This window comes from Actinia tenebrosa, unplaced genomic scaffold, assembly GCF_029948245.1.
Source record: "Actinia tenebrosa isolate PJP-AT-01 unplaced genomic scaffold, QUT_ActTen_1.0 PGA_scaffold8__29_contigs__length_14323225, whole genome shotgun sequence".
Classification (NCBI taxonomy): domain Eukaryota; kingdom Metazoa; phylum Cnidaria; class Anthozoa; order Actiniaria; family Actiniidae; genus Actinia; species Actinia tenebrosa.
In genome coordinates this window covers 4,747,562-4,767,064 of record NW_028292585.1, presented here as the reverse complement: position 1 = coordinate 4,767,064, position 19,503 = coordinate 4,747,562, and the positions used below count along the sequence as shown (strand labels likewise).

The 19,503-nt window shown below is 37.5% G+C and overlaps 5 protein-coding genes and 1 long non-coding RNA gene across 6 annotated transcripts; 3 read left to right on the top strand and 3 right to left on the bottom strand.

Annotated features, from left to right (window-relative positions):
- The first annotated feature begins 82 nt into the window (after positions 1-82).
- On the top strand, positions 83-2,545 carry LOC116303822 (carbohydrate sulfotransferase 3-like). Its single transcript, XM_031713426.2, has 2 exons — positions 83-348; positions 586-2,545. The coding sequence occupies exon 2, from the start codon at positions 658-660 to the stop codon at positions 1,894-1,896; it is 1,239 nt and encodes a 412-aa protein (XP_031569286.1). The 5' UTR covers positions 83-348; positions 586-657; the 3' UTR covers positions 1,897-2,545.
- Positions 2,546-4,957: 2,412 nt separating this feature from the next.
- LOC116303784 (uncharacterized) lies at positions 4,958-6,839 on the bottom strand. Its single transcript, XM_031713387.1, has 3 exons — positions 6,315-6,839; positions 6,064-6,136; positions 4,958-5,485 (listed from the first exon to the last, which is right to left on the bottom strand). The coding sequence occupies exons 1-3, from the start codon at positions 6,660-6,662 to the stop codon at positions 5,010-5,012; spliced, it is 897 nt and encodes a 298-aa protein (XP_031569247.1). The 5' UTR covers positions 6,663-6,839; the 3' UTR covers positions 4,958-5,009.
- A 1,659-nt stretch (positions 6,840-8,498) lies between these two features.
- On the bottom strand, positions 8,499-11,224 carry LOC116303807 (snaclec 5-like). Its single transcript, XM_031713410.2, has 3 exons — positions 10,739-11,224; positions 9,582-9,627; positions 8,499-9,328 (listed from the first exon to the last, which is right to left on the bottom strand). The coding sequence occupies exons 1-3, from the start codon at positions 11,075-11,077 to the stop codon at positions 8,928-8,930; spliced, it is 786 nt and encodes a 261-aa protein (XP_031569270.1). The 5' UTR covers positions 11,078-11,224; the 3' UTR covers positions 8,499-8,927.
- A 1,855-nt stretch (positions 11,225-13,079) lies between these two features.
- On the top strand, positions 13,080-15,300 carry LOC116303808 (HIG1 domain family member 1C). Its single transcript, XM_031713411.2, has 2 exons — positions 13,080-13,274; positions 14,166-15,300. Exons 1-2 carry the CDS (start codon positions 13,157-13,159, stop codon positions 14,345-14,347), a joined length of 300 nt encoding a protein of 99 aa, XP_031569271.1. The 5' UTR covers positions 13,080-13,156; the 3' UTR covers positions 14,348-15,300.
- LOC116303806 (carbohydrate sulfotransferase 1) lies at positions 15,025-17,424 on the bottom strand. Its single transcript, XM_031713409.2, has one exon. It carries the CDS (start codon positions 17,058-17,060, stop codon positions 15,822-15,824), a length of 1,239 nt encoding a protein of 412 aa, XP_031569269.2. The 5' UTR covers positions 17,061-17,424; the 3' UTR covers positions 15,025-15,821.
- Positions 17,425-18,680: 1,256 nt separating this feature from the next.
- LOC148905012 (uncharacterized) lies at positions 18,681-19,440 on the top strand. Its single transcript, XR_016121871.1, has 3 exons — positions 18,681-18,785; positions 18,862-18,937; positions 19,349-19,440. It is a non-coding gene; the product is annotated as an uncharacterized LOC148905012 (long non-coding RNA).
- The last annotated feature ends 63 nt before the right edge of the window (positions 19,441-19,503 follow it).

Below are 19,503 nucleotides of genomic sequence, written 5' to 3'. Positions count from 1 at the left end.
GTTCGTGCATCAATCAAGGCCTGTGTTGCATCTTTCAAACACTACTCTATTAAATAATTAAGTTAATATAGGTTAACGAACACACAAAAAGAAGTAAGATATCGATCTCTTGATCTGAAGAGACTAGTATTTTCTTTAGTCGCTTTTCATTTTCTATGAATACCGTTTGGTGCTCGCATAAAGTTGAAGGAACCTCGATCATTTTGGTCTATATTTTCGTCGGTTGTTTTGTTGAGAATCGTTGGCTTGAACCAAACATTTCCTGGTCCACCACATCGTTCAATTCAGCTAGATTCAATGGCTACGAGTGAAAACACGACGAGCTAATCATCTGAAAGCAAGTTGACGGTACATTGAGAATTCTCCTTCTTTTGGTTAAGGTTTTTCTCATATTCATAGGATATATATTTTCAGTCTCTTTAAATGTATTTTTTGACTAGCTTGGGTCAATGATACTAAAGCATGGTCGAGGGGGGAGGGGAAGGGATCGATGTGGCATCACAGTGCATCTTCGACATATTTTGTTTTCAATTAATCATTTTGTCTAACTCTCTTATTTTACTTTGAATTTTATATTTTCATCAGGGTTCATATGTAGCCTGCTGTTATTATCAGGACACGTGCAGAATACCTCGCTAGGCAAGCTATAAAGGAGTCATGCTTACTTATGTTGGTATAAGGAATATTCTCTTCTCACTCACCTTGTCGTGCTTGCTAATAGTGTACTTCCAGTACTGGAAAACCCAAAGATGTTGCGACGAGTTGTACTCGCTAACGTTTCGCATGGAGCCTCCCCCACCTGCACTAGTCCTTGAACTACGAGAAAAACCGCTGGAAAACACTCAGGATCTTAGGAGACCCAAAAGTAGTCAAAATGAGCAAGGAAAACAAACAAACCTTATGATTATCAGCCAGGGAAGGAGTGGTTCTTCGTTTATCGGACAAATTTTCAACCATCACCCAGATGTGTTTTACATTTACGAGCCTCTTCACACGTTGGAACGAGTTGATAACTTTGATAACTTTATTGGCAACAACACCTCAGAATACAATCAACGTGCATCTATGATATTAGAAGAGATTTTCAATTGCAGTTTTAGAAAATCTCCTTACCTAGATTATCTATCGCGTCCAGGACATTTTAGATTATCGAGCAGGGTGCTAAGATCTCCACCATTTTGTACAAGGGAGGCGGAGAATACAACAGCGAAAGAAGTGTTTGAAAAACAGCTATGCTCGTACTTAGAGCCAGTACTGTTGAATCAAGTATGTAAAAAATATAGCGTTACTGTGATGAAAGTGTTGGAGCACAGACTTATAGGAAGAACACTTGAAAGTCTTAAACCTCTTCTTGAAATGGAGGAATATGATAACAAAATTTTATACTTAGTTCGAGATCCACGTGCGGTCATTTCATCCATGTATCAGGCTGGATGGATTGCTAGTATAGGAAAGGATGGTCAGCTGATTCCATATCAGCCAATCAGCAGACGTTTTCACTGGTACGTTCAACGAATTTGTCATCAGATGGAAACGAATGTGAAGTTCGTTAAACACCCGCCATATTGGTCGAAGAAACGTCTTTTTCTTCTGAGGTATGAAGACTTAATAACAAACCCGGAAAACATTACTAAAGATATGTTTGAATTTATAGATCTAGGAGAGGCTACGGGGATAAAAGAATGGGTTTATGATCACATGAATGCACATAATACCACATTGGGGGGAACAGAAGAGACTTATGCAACCAAAAAGAATGCATCTTTGACGCTCAAGAAATGGCGCTTGGAGGCATCGCGAGAAATGGTTAAAGTAGTCGAGAAACACTGTAAAACTGTCATGGATTTGCTTAGCTACACTCAGACCAAGGTTCTGAGGCTTTACAGTATGACTTAGGTTCAATTTCACAGATTAAAAGTTTTTTCAATGATGATCAATAAGAATTAAACAGATGATATGTATTTGGCTTAGTTTTCTCCGCTGATGTTAATTTTAATTTCAAACGCATCCGATAAATGTGTATGATTAGAACTTCATCCGTACAACTATAATTGGTACAACCAGAAATTAACCTGGAGTTAATACTGAACGCTTCCTGCAGCTAACGTTTGTCTCGCTTCGATGCAAAGGCATGGCTGCCTTTCAAGATGGCGCAGGGAACTCAAGTGTGAAGGAACTACATGAAAATATAGAAATATAGATAAGTTACAGTGCTTGGGAACTGAGGTTATTCCGGGCGAAAGCCCTTGGAATTAAATTCGGAAAAATTAATTTCCGACCTCGCTGGGAATCGAACCCACGACCTTCGGAATTGTACTACCGATGCTCTACCAGCTGAGCTAGAGGTCAGACTGAGAGCAGTCCGGGGTGAAATAGATGTTAGCTAGCGGTAAAGGAAGCGGTTAGGTGTGAAGGAACTAATTGCACAAAAATTGCAAGCAGCTGCGACTGGAAGTCAGAAAACGCGGCAAGACTTACTATAATTACATTGAAACCCCCAAAAAATAAAAAGATTGAAACACGTTATATATACGTGCACTATTAATGTAAATGATAATTATAATTTGTTTTCTTTGTCGTAGCGGTGTGAGCGCTCGCCTCTCGTCAATGCGAATCCGAGTTCGAGTCCCGCCGGGCTCGGTGTTGTATATGTGTAGAGTTGTTTGTTGGTTCTCTTCTGTGCTTCGAGGGTTTTCCGGGTTCTCCGGTTTTCCTCCCTCCACAAAAATCAACTCCTAAATTCCAATTCGATCATGGAATGAGGGCCACAGGTTTGTTAGCCACTGGATATTAAGTGGCTACCCTCGTGAAAAAAGGACGTTTTTTTTTTAAATACAAGATTCTTTCCATTAATTGATGTTGGTATCAATACCATCCAAAACCTCAATTTCTTTCCTTGACACAGTCTTGTCTTTTCTACAATCGATTTTTAAAGAATTTTTAGTAACTAAGGAGAGATTCCAACGAAACTTGAGCATGCACTTGTTTGTTTTTCGCTACTCAATATCTATCATATCTATCACAGGATAGATAGCGAGTACTTTAGCCAATCAGATTGCAGGATTCGTGATAGTATGCTAGTAGGTTTATGCTAACTCCGCCGAATAGTCTTCGAACTAGTACAAGACGCCTTGTGATGTTTTTAACAATAATTTGTATTAAGGGAGTGTACTTTGACGGAACCATCATACTGGGCTCTGGAGTAATTTCCATTTCCACTGTCACTGCCGATTTTCTAAATTAAAAAATCCCCTCAGCACCATTAAGGCATGGCTCTTTTGAGGAAGTGATGGAAAATCAGTTATTTATTCATATCTTTGACAGTTTACTATGAATCTTTCCTAAATTTGGCTCGTAGTAATAATTCTTCAAGGCAAGCAATTACCGCATATCTGTTACCATGGAAACCAGGTCACGTGACCACAAGGCCGCCATCTTGGATCTTTTAAACAAATCGTTTGTAGTCGTATTGAAACTACTTCAAAAGTCCTGAAAATCCATATTCCTTTTTATATTTGCAATACCTATATGGATCTAATTGGATATCTTGGAAATTATATTAAGTTTAATTTTTAGAATATTTTCTGTATTTTCCAAAAATTTAAAAATATTCTAAAAATTAAACTTAATATAATTTCCAAGATATCCAATTAGATCCATATAGGTATTGCAAATATAAAAAGGAATATGGATTTTCAGGACTTTTGAAGTAGTTTCAATACGACTACAAACGATTTGTTCAAAAATCCAAGATGGCGGCCTTGTGGTCACGTGACTTAGTTTCCATGGTAACCAAGGCTCTAAGGTTCCTTCTTTTCACAAAAGACATTAACTTGCCAAGTTTGGGGAAGATTCGTAGAAAACTGGCTATGATATAGCCAAACAGTTTTTCATCTGAGAGCCATGCCTTAATGATGCTGAGCCCAATTCATTAGTCTTTTTTCATTTAATTTTAATCTTTCAAAATTTACAACCATTACATTTGCAATAAAGTTTCACTCCGCGGGGTTGCTCGTAATGTAGTATGACATAAGGTGGCATGGCGTTTCTTATTGCTTGGTATCATTCAGCTGCTGTGAATGAATCTCATTAGTGCCACGTCAAGTCTTCACTCAAGGACAACCATTTGATTGCTCTCCACGTTCATTCATCTATATACTGTATGTTGCAAAACTTGCCATTCAGCTGGTAATTACTGAAAACTCCACACGAGACAAGAAATGACGCCTATTGATAGCAACTTATACAGAATGGCTGCTATGGTTACGTGTATAGAGTGTGTTCAACTATGCGACTCAAAATCCCTTGAGATATGAATAACAATGAAACAACCGCCATCTTGGTTGATCTAACAAGAGAAGCTAAGGAGGAATGCTATGTTACCGTCAACCAAGATGGCGGTAATGACGTAACATACGCCTGCTCTATTGAAAGAAAAAGGATGACGTCTTTCTTCCATTTGACTGAATAACTTGCAGTCCGTCCCCTTAGAAGTACATTCATCCTACTCTTTTTCTTATGCTCAGGAATCACGAAGGTAAAAACGGCAGAAGAATCAAGTTTAGATTAACTAATTTAATAATAATCAAATTTGTTCAAAGTGTTTTAACCGTACATGCGCCATTAACAGTTTTTGCTTATTCAGTTTTTTTTATCGTGCAATACACTAAGAGGAGCATAATTAAAGGTACATTTAATTCAGGGCTAGCTACCTGAGAGAGACTTTCTCATGTAAATCATCTTAGACCAGATTTAATTGTTCCTGTCTCCTGTCATGGCTGCCATCACGTGATGGTGCAAAGCCTCTTTTTCATGTGTAAATGTTGAGAGTAAAAAAAAAATTCTCATTGGGGGAGGGGTAGGGGGACTGTAACCTAGATCTGCCCCTGACATGGTTCTACAACCTTTTATTGTTTGACAACTTGTTGCATCCAATTGCATCCAAAATGACCCACTATTAACGAGCAGTAACCAGCCGTGTTACTAGCACGACATAGATAGCTAAAGATTTATTCATATAGAGAATGTTTACAGACCGATTCAAACTCGTCAAGGGGAGGGTTTGAACTCGAAATCCACTTTCCAAGTGATTTTTCGATACGTACATATTTAGATGAAAAATTAGTAACGTTTTTAGCTATCCTATCATTGTTGCTTTTCCAGTTTTGATAAAAGTTGAATACCGTGCCATCTGACCAAACTAGTCGATTATTTCTGCTTATTATTGAACCAACAAAGAAGAAATCGCTTTTGAAGTTTGCAGTCATTTTGTTCACAATGAATGTGTTTTCGTCTCTGCTGTGGATTGAGGTCAAGTTTCCTCCCTTCCGCTTGCAGTAATGATAAGATTTAGTCCAGGTTTTTGGTTCATGCACTGCCAAGTAACAGGTTTGGTTATTTCTGATCCAATCTCTGCAGCAAGCTTTGCCTGTAGGGACCGCGGTGGTTGAGGGGATGGCTGTATTGGATGTGCTGGTGGACGAACCTTTGAATATGTTATGTATATAATTTTAAACTCATGTGAAATTTTTTTTTTAAACTCATGAGATACCATAGCTACATGGATACTTACTCGTCTCAAGAACTATTAAGAGGGCTTTCAACGAGTCGAGAGAAATTGGACAGAAATAAAAAATAAATAAAAAACGCCGTTTGACTTGCACTCGACATGTTGCGAAAGTCGCTCAGTTTCGACTACTTTTATTATAATATCAACTTAAATCAACCAACATGAGCGCCAAATCTTTTGTTTAAAAATGTCATTCTCTTGAATAAAATAAGTAAGTTTAACACGATATAATAGATATACTAAACTAAAATCGTTAGACTACTGCAAGATGTCCAAGTAGGCCTATATTGTAGCCATTATTAATGCTTGCTCAGTGACGCAGCTCAAATTAGTTTAATAGTTTTCTTTTCCATTCTCTTGGAAATGAGTTTAATGCTCGTTGTTGGAAGGGCTGGAATAGCTCTATGACATCGAAACAGATTGGCCAGGATTCTATTCGTTTTGTATATATTAAAAAATTCCTAATATTTTCCTAAAACGTAACGTTTTCTTACCTTTGCCCGGCGTGGCTGAATTTGTAGTTGGGCGTTTGGACGTCACTCTTTGTTTTGCACAAAGCTTCATTTCCTGGCAATATAGAAAGTAACGTTACACATGCACTCGAGTTAGAAACTATATAGACATTAATCGGAAGATGTAAGAAACTCAAGTTTAGATCAACAACTGAACATTCAATAATATACTTCATAACTCATAATTCATATAATTGGTTACTAAAGTTTCGTAAACATGCAAAGTTTCTCACCTTGTGATGTTTGAGCTGCTGGAAGAGGAAACCATAAGAATAGACAAGTTGTTTCGTCAACTCTTTCTCTTGATCCACTCCGCATCCATACAGCTCACACAAGCCGTTCTCTTTCTTCTCGTATTGATAATTATACGAAAAACACTTTGGATCATTTTGACAAGACATGATACAGCTAATCCAGTCTTGTGCAGGAAATCCATCGATCAGGTCATCTTGATTGACAACAACATGGTTCTTGACTGTATGAGGGTAGAACGATTCGGTACTGTACAAAGATAACGATATAACCAATACCAAAACAATAATCTTACAAGCTGGAAAACAACCCTTCCTTGGCCGGGCCATCTTAAAGTTTCTTGAAATACTTAGTTAACAGAGCGGCTGTGCTATTGTTGCAGGTTCATGCAATTCACATGATAAGTAGTTTTGTTCAGTCAGGAAAGCCCCGACTTTATAAGCCGTCTACACCTGTTGTTTTGCTTATTATTTAATCCTCGCATGAAGAAATCCCCTCTTTTTATCATATCAATACTTGGGTAGTATTAAAGCATAATTATTGTCATGATTATGGATAGACGGGTAATGTTCATCATATAAGTAGCTAGTAACGTGATTGGACAAACACACCCTCTCTTGTCAATATATTAATGCCCTTAGATTAATGACCTTGGTCGTTTCCACCTGTTGAGAAGTCATCAACACGAGTCAACATCAATTAGAAATAAAACTAAAAATAGACCAATTGATGGGTTGCAAGCATTCACAAGAGAGTCAAAAGACAAAAGCATGGCGGTCATTGTGGTGCCGTTAACAATAGATGCTGATGAGAAGTCTTTTGTTAAATGGCACCAATATGACGACCACCATGATGAAACGTGCAATCGAAGAATATCCTTGTATGCAAGGTCTTCCTCAAGAGACAAGAGGCATTAGGAAGAATCTAAATGGGGCCAAGACTATCACCGACTGTTTGGTGTTATTCTTGACAAAAGAGATGAGTAAGGAGGTTTTTGTAATTTCCTGATAGAGTTTCTCCCTCCTTGAATTAATTGTAGCCTTAGGCTAACTAACGTAAGCATCGTTTGTATCGTGTAATTATTAATTTACCAGACTGAGCTGAGCTGGAGGGTGAAGGCAGAATTGTTTGAGTCGATTAATAAGCAAAATAAACGAATAGACTATGTATATTTTTATGTTTTGACCGTTACTAGAAAATGCTGCTAGATGACGATGATAATGATCGTAATTTATTATTATCGGTTTTTTTTAAATCGTGTTTTTCTAAAATTTTCCAGTATGGGATCAGTTGGCGAGAAAGCTAGGTGCATGGTTGTTGTCGAACAACTTCCGTTCAAGAGGTTATTTGTTCATGTTTTCTATAGTAGCGACAAGACATTATGATGACGAGACTCTTCGTGTTAGTACTTTAGCTTACCATCTGTCTCGCTCATGCATCAACCGATCAACATGCACTCTTCTGCACAGGGGCGAATCCAGGGGAGAAGTGCAGGGGGTGCGCACCCCTCCCTGGTTCTACTTTGTGCCCCTACTTCGAAGATAACCAATACTGTTTTTTCCCTTTGATTCTATAGGGTACACCCCTTCCTGGGTTAGATTCGTGTGCAGCACCCCTCCCTGAACAAAATCTTGGATCCGCCCCTGCTGCAAGCTACACGCGGTACAACACTGTCCCAATAACAAATATCAAACTGAATATGAGAATGGACCATTTCGACGATACGGCGGCCATCTTGGAGCGTCCAGGGACACATAAAGCTTTCTTACTGCAATAATGACGTTGACATTAACATCTCACCACAAGAGAATACAACGAAAAATGAATTAAAAAAAGACAAACACACGAAACTCTAGTATTTTCCGTCATTCTTTGTTTTGCTCACTGGCAAGATGGCCGCCATATCGTCGAAGTAGCCCTTTGATAAGTGATTGCCTATCTCTATATCAGATCAGTGTCAATAATACTTCACTGTGATTGGCTACTGTTAAATACATCATATACATGTGACGTTGATGTAATGATCTTGCCTACACATATCGATGTTAGTAACCTAAACTAGACTTTTGAGTTCAGTCGTGCTCCGAGTCCTGCAGTAAAGTTTACCTTGTACTTATTAGAACGAGTCGTCTCCCTCGATGCTACGGATAACAACCATACGATACTTCACCTTGGTCGTACTTCTCTATATTTATTACTAGTACTTTACTTTGGTTGGTTATCTCTATATTTTTTACATATATTTACCCGCGATTGGCTAACGGGTCATTAGTGTACTTCCCTTATGAACGGCAATACTAACGTGGGATGACATTTTACATTTACTCTATTCACAATAGCTGTTGTCTGTGGTGACTTTAGGCAGCAGCATTACTAGTTTCGTTTGTTTGTTTGTTTGTTTGTTTGTTTGTACAGAAACATAAATATAGCTCTTCGCGGAGTTCAGCATTAACTAAAGCACCTTACATCGCTTGCCAGACTTCGACTGACTAGTATTAGTACAATATAAGCAAATGATTTTCAATGTTCGAGGCCACATCGTAATAAATCAGTAAAACAATCAAATAGTCCATGCAGCAGGTTCTTGAATTGATTTAACGAAAGAATTTATCTTCTGTCGCTAGATCGTATTTACAGATGGATGGATTTTGAGTCACACACTTCCAATTCTTCCACTTTCCATCCGACTTTTTGATATTCACACAATCGTACGATTTGTAATACGATGGTTCTCCTGGAAGCCAATTGACGTAAGTAGACGAAGAGCCATCCTGCCATGTGAATGCATTATTCTTCTTAACAAGTCCAATCCAGAAGTAATCCCTGTCGAACCCAGAGCTTAGCGACACTATAAAGTCGTTCTGGTTTTGATTCAAGACTGAAGTCAGATTGCTATTCATTTTCTGGCAGTTATTGTTGGCGTCTTCCCATGTTCGAAGAGTATTTACTGCCTTGTAACATGATTTACCATGTGATAACCAACCGGTACGGCATGCTGCATGGGGACGTAAAAATATATTACTAAAAATCTAGGGCATGAAACCCCAAAACACCAAGCTGACCCGAGGGACGACGGTAAGAATGGTGCTAATTAACTAGTAAACAAAAGAAAGTGTGCAAGGAAGCCTGGTAGTGGTAGTAAATGATGCCGTCACGCAAGTGACCTATCGAACCACGAAGGACCTTGATTACAGCCCGGTCACGGGTTGAAGGGGAATAACTCACGTACTGATAGACTTTGATCTTACTTTGTTTTGGGAGAATCGTTTTGAAGTCCTTGCAGTACTGGCCATCCTGTGGCAAAGAAAAGAAAGTCGATCATCGCTACTGATCATAGATAAAACTGCAATAAAATAATAACACGTGCGATTCACTATATGTGAGCCCGAAGCACCAGGAATTTCTCAAGCAACACTTGCCCCTTTCTTCGATAATGGAAGCGAAACTGAGCAAACTCCTATTATTGCTAAAACAAATATTTAACTTAAAAGATTAAACTGCCCAATAAATTTGGCGTCTATCTGATTTGAGTATTTGAGATATATGGGTTGTCAGGTGGATTGTGGAATGTTTTCTGCAGCTGGTCAAAGTAACTCTGTCCACAGTGTTGACGCATGCGTATGACTGACAATGATAATCAATCCTGATCAATCGGCAAATAGCGGGATCGAAGGGGCAAAAAGAAGACGCAATTTTCTATACTTCAGCGAAAAATAAATGCTAATTAACCATATTTTTAAGCTACAAAGATCTGATTAAAGCAAAATAAGCAGCAAGAAAGTGAAAAAGATGAAAATATGTTCTTTCATCACGTGTGTAACGGCTAGTAGACGGGTGTCTTACATCAAACCTGACCGTTTTATCGCCGAATTGATGACAAAAGTATCAATATCGTGTAAATATTTCTATACACTATCAGAATAACAGTCGACACCAATGCAAGCCAAATGACGAATAGCTAGAGCTACCGTTAAATATTCAAGAAGAAGACGCGGAGATCCTGCAGCGGACCTCTAGGCAGAAGGCAGCGCACTATGAACTGAGCTACGCCTAGTGCTCCATGACGTTCCATACTCGAAGTAGTCCATTCTTTAGCTTAATATATTAAAGTACATCCAATATCCAATTTCATAATTTAAATGTGGAAATTTAATTTCCTGAAATCCCTTGAATTGTTAGTTCATTTAGTACTTGAAGCTCACTCTAGGTTTCCTGGTCAAGGAAGTACAGTCCTACTCTCTTACGCTGATGCGCTCGCACTTGAGAATTTAGCTTTGAAAGTAGTTCTAAAAAACATTTTGTAATTAGCTAGGATATTTTTTTACAACAGCCTATAAAAAATGTATTTAACATTTGAAAAGTTCTTTCGGTTATTTAATAACATGAGTTTTTGATTCCAACTCACCTCAGCAACTTTCAACTGTTGAAAAAAGATGCCACTTGAGTAGTAAAGGCTTCGCTTGTAGTCCTTACTTTGGTCCAATCCACATTTGTACAGCTCACATAGTGCTCCTTCTACCCGTTTTTGTCTATGCCGATAGTTATACGACAAGCATTCGACATGATTTTGACATTTTGTAATACACTTTAACCAGTCGCTGATCTTAAAACGAACGAGCAAATGCTGTTTGCTAACCACAGCATAATTCTGAATCGTCATGGGCCGAAAACCACAAGCGAAGCGTCTCGAGACGTTGACCATTAAGAATGAAATAACGAAGAAAAACCCTGAGTAAGAAAGCATTATTGGTTTTGAGCAGTAATTTGCTCTACTGAAGATTTTTCTACCGCAGTGAATGTGATATTCGACGTGTTTGGGTTTATGAATATTACTGAAGTTGAGTTAAACCAGCTGCTCGTGCATTTGCTTTGATGAGCTGCGGGTGGTTGATCAAGTCAGTCCGGCAAAAGAATATTTTTATATCTTCAAAAGCGCGTAAAATAGAAAAGCTTTCCCATTAATTGATGACAATTTACGAGGAAACTATAGAAAGGATGTGTTTCGGAAACCGTTATTATCAATGCACTTTGAAGGGATAACCAACTTGCCTTCTTGAATGATCTATCGGCTTTAAAAGAAGAACAAATGATTTAACTGAATTATTTACTAGTTCCGCTACTTCTCTTAAGAGAAGCAGTTTAAATTCGCGGCAAATTCTTTCATCGCTTTATTGAACTATTTCCTCAGAGTGCTAATTTCCATTGAAGATATTCCCCTTCATGGCATGGCCCTGGCCAATAAGCCACTTTATTTATGACGTGTTCCCATGGTTACGTCTAATGATCCAATTTTACATCGAGACCGAAAGTATCTTGATACAGCTATGATTTAAATGATCAAATTAAAACAACTGATATTGATTGTTTGCTTGCGAGGATAATGGCCTATTTTTGTAGCTATCTTAAATTCGTTAGAAATAACAGATTATTTACACGGCGCTCCAAATGAAATTGTTCAATGAAGATGGGCGCTCAGCACTAAACCTTAGCACCTTTGGGGCGGCTAGAACAGTAGGGATAGAGACATTAGTACAGGAAGAAATAGACAAGAGACAGAAAGAACGAAAGCTAGGAACACTTTCAATGGATTATTTTGAACGCGAATTAAAGGAAATTTCCGTTGTTGCGTCTAGGATATATTTTGTTTCCCATCGAAACGTTTAAAATGACAAAAGCTTGCTCTCATTTATTCCTTTTTTATTGACAACTCAGTGAGAGTTTTTTTTTTTTTTTTTGTATTATTAATATCATTCTAGAACCAAAGGATTGGACTTCCTGTGGTATAGATATTTAACTAAAGAAAGACCAAGAGAAAATGAACTAACTTAGTTTATAAAAAGATATAACTAGCTAAAAACTAGTGTGAGCTGCGTCGGTGTTTCTAATGAAACAGTAATGATGAAAAGGTAAATTATACAGCGTGAAAAGATGAAAAAACTTACTGACGTTTCGGACGCTAGTCCTTCGTCGGAGTAAAAGAGGAAGGACTAGCGACTCCGACGAAGGACTAGCGCCCGAAACGTCAGTAAGTTTTTCCATCTTTTCACGGTGTATAATTTACCTTTTCATCATTACTGTTAACTTAGCTTATATTCTCTTGGAAAGACTCATTGATCCTTTACTGGCTAAGCAGAAACATTTAGACATTATTAGGAATGAAGGCTGGAATAGCCACTTGTACACTTAAAGAATGATTTCAAATTCAAGGAAATTTGAAGTATTTAATCTTAGTCGGGATATATACTTATTTCAATAAAGTTAGTCACCAAAAACCTAGAAAGCTGTGATCGCTGAGAATCATGGGAAATATTTCTTGACACAAACTGCAGCAGTTGAGGATGCTCAGAGGAGGTGAACTCGTAACTGGTAGAAGATCTCAAGTCTATCAACAGTTATCAAGCGCTTACTGTGACATGTAAAATATATCTACCCATAATCCTTGTTGGTCTCAGCTTTGTAGCTTTTCTGGTGACTAACGTTATTGAAATAAGTGTATGACTGTATTATATCAAAAAGATACTTTTACACTATGGGCTTCCTGTGTCTTTTTCCATGCTTTATTTCCTTATTAAAAAGGAAAAAAAATCATAAAGTAGACGGGAACTCTGATGAATGAATAGCTTGCTTTTCAAGAATTTGATGAGTCATTGTGGGTAAGACTAACGTACATGACTTCTGACATGTTTCTTCTTACAACTTCCCATTTATGACGTCACTGTACCTATTTATAAATATTGAAACTCGTTCCCATTCCTACTCATCTATACAGTCGAAAACTTTGAACTCGAGAAGAGAAAAAAGACACGAGAAAAATACCGGTAATATGGCTCCCAGTAAAGATAGCCATCAACTGAGCTCACAATGGCAAACCTTGGAAGAAAAAGAATCTCCGACAGAGAAAATGATGAGGAAAAGTAGAGATCAACCGTTTATTCCAATCGGTAAGAAATACTTCTTGGTTCGCCGGTATTTCGCAAGGTTAACACTACGGTGAAAAACTAAAAAAAAATTCTTGACAGACTCTCGTAGTTTTAGACTGATATTTTTGAGAAAAAAGCGAATTTTATGCTAGAACTTGAATGTCAAACATGAATTAAACAATTTGGAAAATGTAAAGATCATTTAAAACCATCGAACGCTTTCAATATTTCGAAATATAAATATTATGTAAAATTTGGAAACCAAAGCTTTATTGACACTTTTATTCGCAAAATATTAATCATTTTTGATGGTTTAAACCTTTCTAGGTTTCCAGTTTTTTCTGAATTGTATTTAAGATTTTTTTTTTGTTTATTCCGTATTCTCGAGAACTTCACCTTCACACGTGCGGGATGACACGACTTTTACGTCCAAAAATGCAATCATGATGCACTAGAGTGCAAACGATATAACCGTGAAGCTTTAGTAATACTAAATAGCACAATTTCATGCAAATTCCATTGTTTTCTATTGTTTAATTAGCACTATTTTGTACTATTTAGTAATTAGTATTTCACGGATTAATTGTTTGCACTCTAGTATTAATATAACTAATAGAGTAATTATTCTTGATCAATCTTATTTATATTTTCAAATATCTATTAATATTATTTTTCAGACGTATGTATTAATTTTATTGTAGTTAGCAGTATTTAATTGTAAGAAGAGATAACTAGTTAAAAACTAGTGTGAGCTGCGTCTCGGTGTTTCTAATGAAGCAGTATTTAGTAGTAAGAAGAGATAACTAGTTAAAAACTAGTGTGAGCTGTGTCGGAAACAGTATGAAGCAGTATTTAGTAGTATTTAGTATGATATTTTACTGATTTAGATTTTTGAATGTTGTCTCTATACAGGAATAGTTGGGCTGGTTGGGGCATGCGTGTGGGGTGCAATAGCTTATAGGCACAGAGGACCCATGAGCACTAGTCGCTACTTGATGAGACTAAGAGTTATTGCACAAAGCTGTGTGGTGGGGTCTATAATGGTTGGCCTAGGTGTGACAGCCCTTCAAGATTCAGGAAAAAAGGAAAAATAGTTAATAGAGAAACTGTTATATATCTGCGTCATAGCTAATCACAGCTCAGATGGCTCATTTGCCTCTGCAGTGCAAGGAATGTGGCCAGAAAAACTCACTACAGATTGGTATACATTTGTAATTTAGAGGTGAAACCCTACTAAAGGGTGAACTGTACATTAGGCATTGACCTATGATGAGATATAATTCAATGTCTTAAAGATTTTATGTGGTTAGTAACACAACTTGATGTAACAAGAACTTTTATTTATCAAAAAGGATTGTTTAAAAGTAAAAATTAATTTCTCAAAAAAGTGTATAAAAGTAATGCAATTGTTGTGTATTTAACTGCATGAGAAATGAATAATCAGGAATAATGTGTGAGGTTCAAAATTATCACCACTTTTAATGTATTCACATACTTTTGTCCTGTTAGATCAGAAATATGAGACTACTGCAACAGGGCTGTCAACCCCCCCGAGATATTCAAATCTAGAGAATTGATAGGGAAGGGACATGACGTCACAGCGCAGTCAAAAAGCGTGCAAAAAGACATCTTTTGCTTTCTAACATTTGATGTGATTGGTTTATTTCTGACCAATCAGATTATCGCTTATATTACAATGGCCTGCTTGCAAGAGAGCTTTATGAGGACTGTTTTGATTTTGTTAGCGATGTAAAATAACACAAACGACATGAAATAATTGGAATTTTATGGTTGTGAAAGTCTAGTCTCACAAGACAAGAAATGGTCAGCTTCGGGGATTATCCAGGAGATTTGAAACTCTAATCTGGAGACTGGGAGACACGGTCCAAAATCTGGAGACTCCCGGTTTATCCGGGAGAGTTGACAGCCCCGTGCAAATTATGTGATTGAATAATGGCTGAGAAGAAAATATGCAAATAGATTATCAGTGCTCATACTTTTGACTATTGTGCTGTAACAGAAATAAAGACAACTCTAGGGAAAGGTTGAGGATTGAGGTCATGTGATTGAATCTTGATCTGAGATAGTAAACATGGTGCATTGTGGGCTAGTTTGAGTACAAGGCATCAGCAAGCTTTATATACGTGTACCATAGTTGAACTGAAGCCAGACAACAATGCACCATCTTTATTGTGCATCATTTTTATATTCCCATGATGCATTTCATTGTTCAAATCTTGCAGATGGTGCCTTGAGGTAGTGTGTACTGCTAAAGCATTACCTCTTCATCAGTGCGACCCAGTTTAGAATCCTGCTGGGATTGGTGTGGTATGTTCTCTCCATGTGCTTTGAGGGTTTTTTTCTGGGTTGTCAGTTTTTCCTCACTAGCAACAATCAACTTTCAAATTGAACAGTAATTATTGAGGGTCAGATGGGAAACATCACTAGAACTGTACTTTATCTGTTATAACCTTGTAAAATTAGGTGTATTATTTATTTATACTTCAATGTATCCTATTAGGGTCTTTTCTGCAGTTTTCCACTTCCATGAACACTGGAACCATGTTCTCAAGGTTTGAATCCCTTCTGCACATGATCAGTGAATACCACTGGATATCGTAACATGGTCATAACAGGTTTGCAGTATTTTTCCACCACAACAATCTGTTGTCTATTAAGCGTTCTTCGCCAGGAGTCTGCGAGATGCGAGATATTCACTCTTTCAGTAGAATAATCATAGTTCTTTTCTCTTACTGCTGTGTTTTCAGCATGTGTGCTTCGCTGAAGCCATCGAGTGACGTCATCTGAGCTACGAAACTGAGCAAACTTCATGACGTCATCAGTCTTTGTCGTGATTTGCTGAACAAGATCTTCATACCGCACAAGTTTATATCTTCCAAGAAGTTTTCTTTCTGCTTCCAGAATAAATTTTATGGTATCAAGCAACGAGAAACAAAACCTTTTTACTCGTTGTTCGAAATCATGAAAAGAGGTTCGTATGAAAGTCTGCTTTGAGTTGAATTGAGTGTAGGATTGAATCCATCCTACTCTCTCCATCGAGGCTACGATAGCCCTTGGGTCACGCACCAGCTGTAATATCTTAACATTCACCTCTGATTTCATCAAAGGTTTGAAAAAATTGACTTTAAAATTAGGAATGCGATGAGTCAGCAATTTTATCACTCGATGTTTATGAGTGGAACACACCCTGCTTGTCTCCCAAGGATCTAACGGCTTACAAAAATATCGCACGGTTTTTCCAAATTTGGTATCTGTTTGATTTGGGGCGCAAAACGGAACAGTTAAAGACCTACTGGAGTATCGATGGTGAGGTAAATGATTCAAGAAACCCATATATTCTTCTTGGTTCTTAAAGTTGCAATTCAGGATGTCGTCGAGGAGTCGAAGCGCGCTCGATTCGTAGAAATTAGACTGATCAAGAGTAGTGACTTTCATGATGTAAAATGGTTCGTACATGTAGAACACGTCAGGATGATGGTTGAATATCTGGCCAAGGAATGATGAACCTGACCTTGAATGAGACAAGATGATCAAGTTTGTCCTGGTTTGTTTATCGATGTCTTTGCTTATGTAACCCATTTCTATGGAGCGTTTCGTAAACGACGAGAAAAGACGAAACAATTTAGAACTTGTGTGGAGGAAGACATTAGATGTGAGGATATCTACAGCTACGATGATCAGTATCAATAGAATTCTACCCCCTCTCGTGTTAGAGACCCGACGAGCCATACGATAAGGATAGTCGTTTTGCTCGTAGGTGTTGTGTTGGTCAACGCCAAAGCACATCGATTCAAAGGATAGCACTTTCTAGATAATATTTCCCATTAATCTTGCAGCATAGATCCAAGTGCCTTTACTTGATGTAGGAGAAAAATCGAGCTACAAGTAGGCAACGTACATAAATTCGTAGCAAAGTAAATACCCTAATTCAAGAGTACAGAATTGAGATGCACTGCAGTTATTTGATCCCATGCATTATCTATATTATACCACGGCATTCTACCACATTCGTCAGTCTTTGCAACCGGTGTTCGGAGTGGTCCCATACGTTTTCAGTGGAGTCAATATCAATGTACTTATTTTCTGTTCTTCAGTCACACCCGATAACTGGATGAATTCTCTCTCTGTGAGCAGCTTGTTCGATTGATCACTCAAGTGAGAAATATCCTTGAATAAAAATTTAAAAAAAAAAAAAAAATTGAAAAAATAATATAATTATTGTATTCTGGAAAAAAACCAGATTAATAAACTAAACTGAAAATTCTATGAAAAAATTTTAAATCAATTTTTAAAAGTAATCGACTGATCAAAGCCAGTTCGATAAGGCTAAGAATCTAATTTATGGAACCATATTTCAAGTTAAATTGATACAGGTAAACTAGTGTCTACAAAAAGAAACAAACATCCTACGGGTGACTAATATGGAGGGATATAACTTCCCACAGCCATCGTTTGTGTTTTTCACTTTAAATTAGAGGGGATTTGCAACTACTAGGTTTACAGTAAAATCATCAGAAATTATCGCGAATATTTTCGGGAGATATTTTGCTAATTTGACAACAGTTTTTCAATTCAAAATGAAATTCTATATTGAATGCAAAAAATGAGAAAAAGATAAAATAATTAATCTAAATAGCTATTTTCTTACCTTGTTTTCAAATAAAAAAGTGTTTTTCGTTATTTTTTTTACTGGGATACGTTAAGCGGGATAATGATCAATACAGCACGATAAATGAGAAAATGACGGCTGATCATCGGGGAACATATTTGTGCAATGACGCGCAGTTTGCTTGTACCATTAACTTGCTTGCTCAACCATGTTGTAAAACAATAAGGAAGTCAGAACTGACTGTTCATCACGAACTTTGATTAATTGGTCTGTAAATAAGCTTTCATTGTAGACTGGCAGACCAGTGCCGTGGAATGACCTGTTCTTTTCAACAACGCGGGTGATTTACCAATTTTATTATGGAAGTTCGCGGGAAAAACTCGCTTGTTTAAGCCAAAAATAAAAATGATAAGACGAAGAAAATATTAATAAAATAAAGTAAAAGACTTGCAAGGAAACAAAATTAGCCTTTCCCCCAGCGAAAGTTACTTTAGCGGGAAAAAAATGAAAGGACGCCTCTTTTCTCAAGCTAGCACAAAATAAGAGCAAGATTTCAAACAAAAACATGAAGAAAACGATAAAATTACGGAGAAAAAAATTGTACGTAGAATATGACCGCTGGACAGCGAGGCTACATAGCAATATCCCAAGAAGCTTAGCGCGAGTCTCATTTAGCGCTAATTATGACGTCACTAAAGGTAATTGCATAAACTTACATTCTTTTTAGTGCTGTTTTACTTTTTCACTTATTTATAAAAAGTAATACTGATAATGATAACTTTATTTACAGAGGGTAAAAACGCTTTAGAGTTAAAAACTGACAAACTAGTGGCCCTCGAGTAATGGGTTCCAGCCTATCGTATAACTGTTGCTCTGGTGTTCTTGATCTGTCTTATTTCAAGGTGAGAAAACTGTTATCAAGTTTACATATGAAACATTGAAAACGAAGAGTCACAATGAAGTTTGTTCCATTCATAGAGACCTGGTACTTCTACACATATCACGAATCCCTATCACCAAAAGTACATCTGGAACCAATCATTCATTAGTGAAGGTGAATAGGGAAAAGTACGAAGTATTTGGCCCGACTCGCTTTTCAACACCTTGGACGTTGATTTAAACTCTACTGCACATCTCTCACTGCTTTACTAGAAATCACTAAACGGCGTTTTTCGTTGCGCATCCGTTGTCGATGTCCCAGAGACCACTGCGCGGGTATTTTGGTTGTTTGTCATTGGTGTCCAAAGAACCACTGCGCGTATGAGGTGCGCATCTTTCTTTAATGACCCAGAAACCACTGCGCGCAAATTTTGGTTGCGCACCTATCGTTGGTCGCCCACGAACCACTGCGCGCAAATTTTGGTTGCGGATCTATAGTTGGTGCCCAGAAACCAATGCGCGTATTGGATGTGTTTCTGACCAGATTGTCATTCTCATCTGTCACTATTTTCTTTTCTTTACACAGGATCATCAGTGTCGGATATCAGAGTGAGTGACACGTTCTTCACTGTCAGCCTGATTGACGTACATCCTGTCTTTAATTACGCTTCCACGTGACTTGCACTAAAACAGAGCGCTATTGAAAGAACCACCAGCTGAAGAACCATAAACTTGTATCTA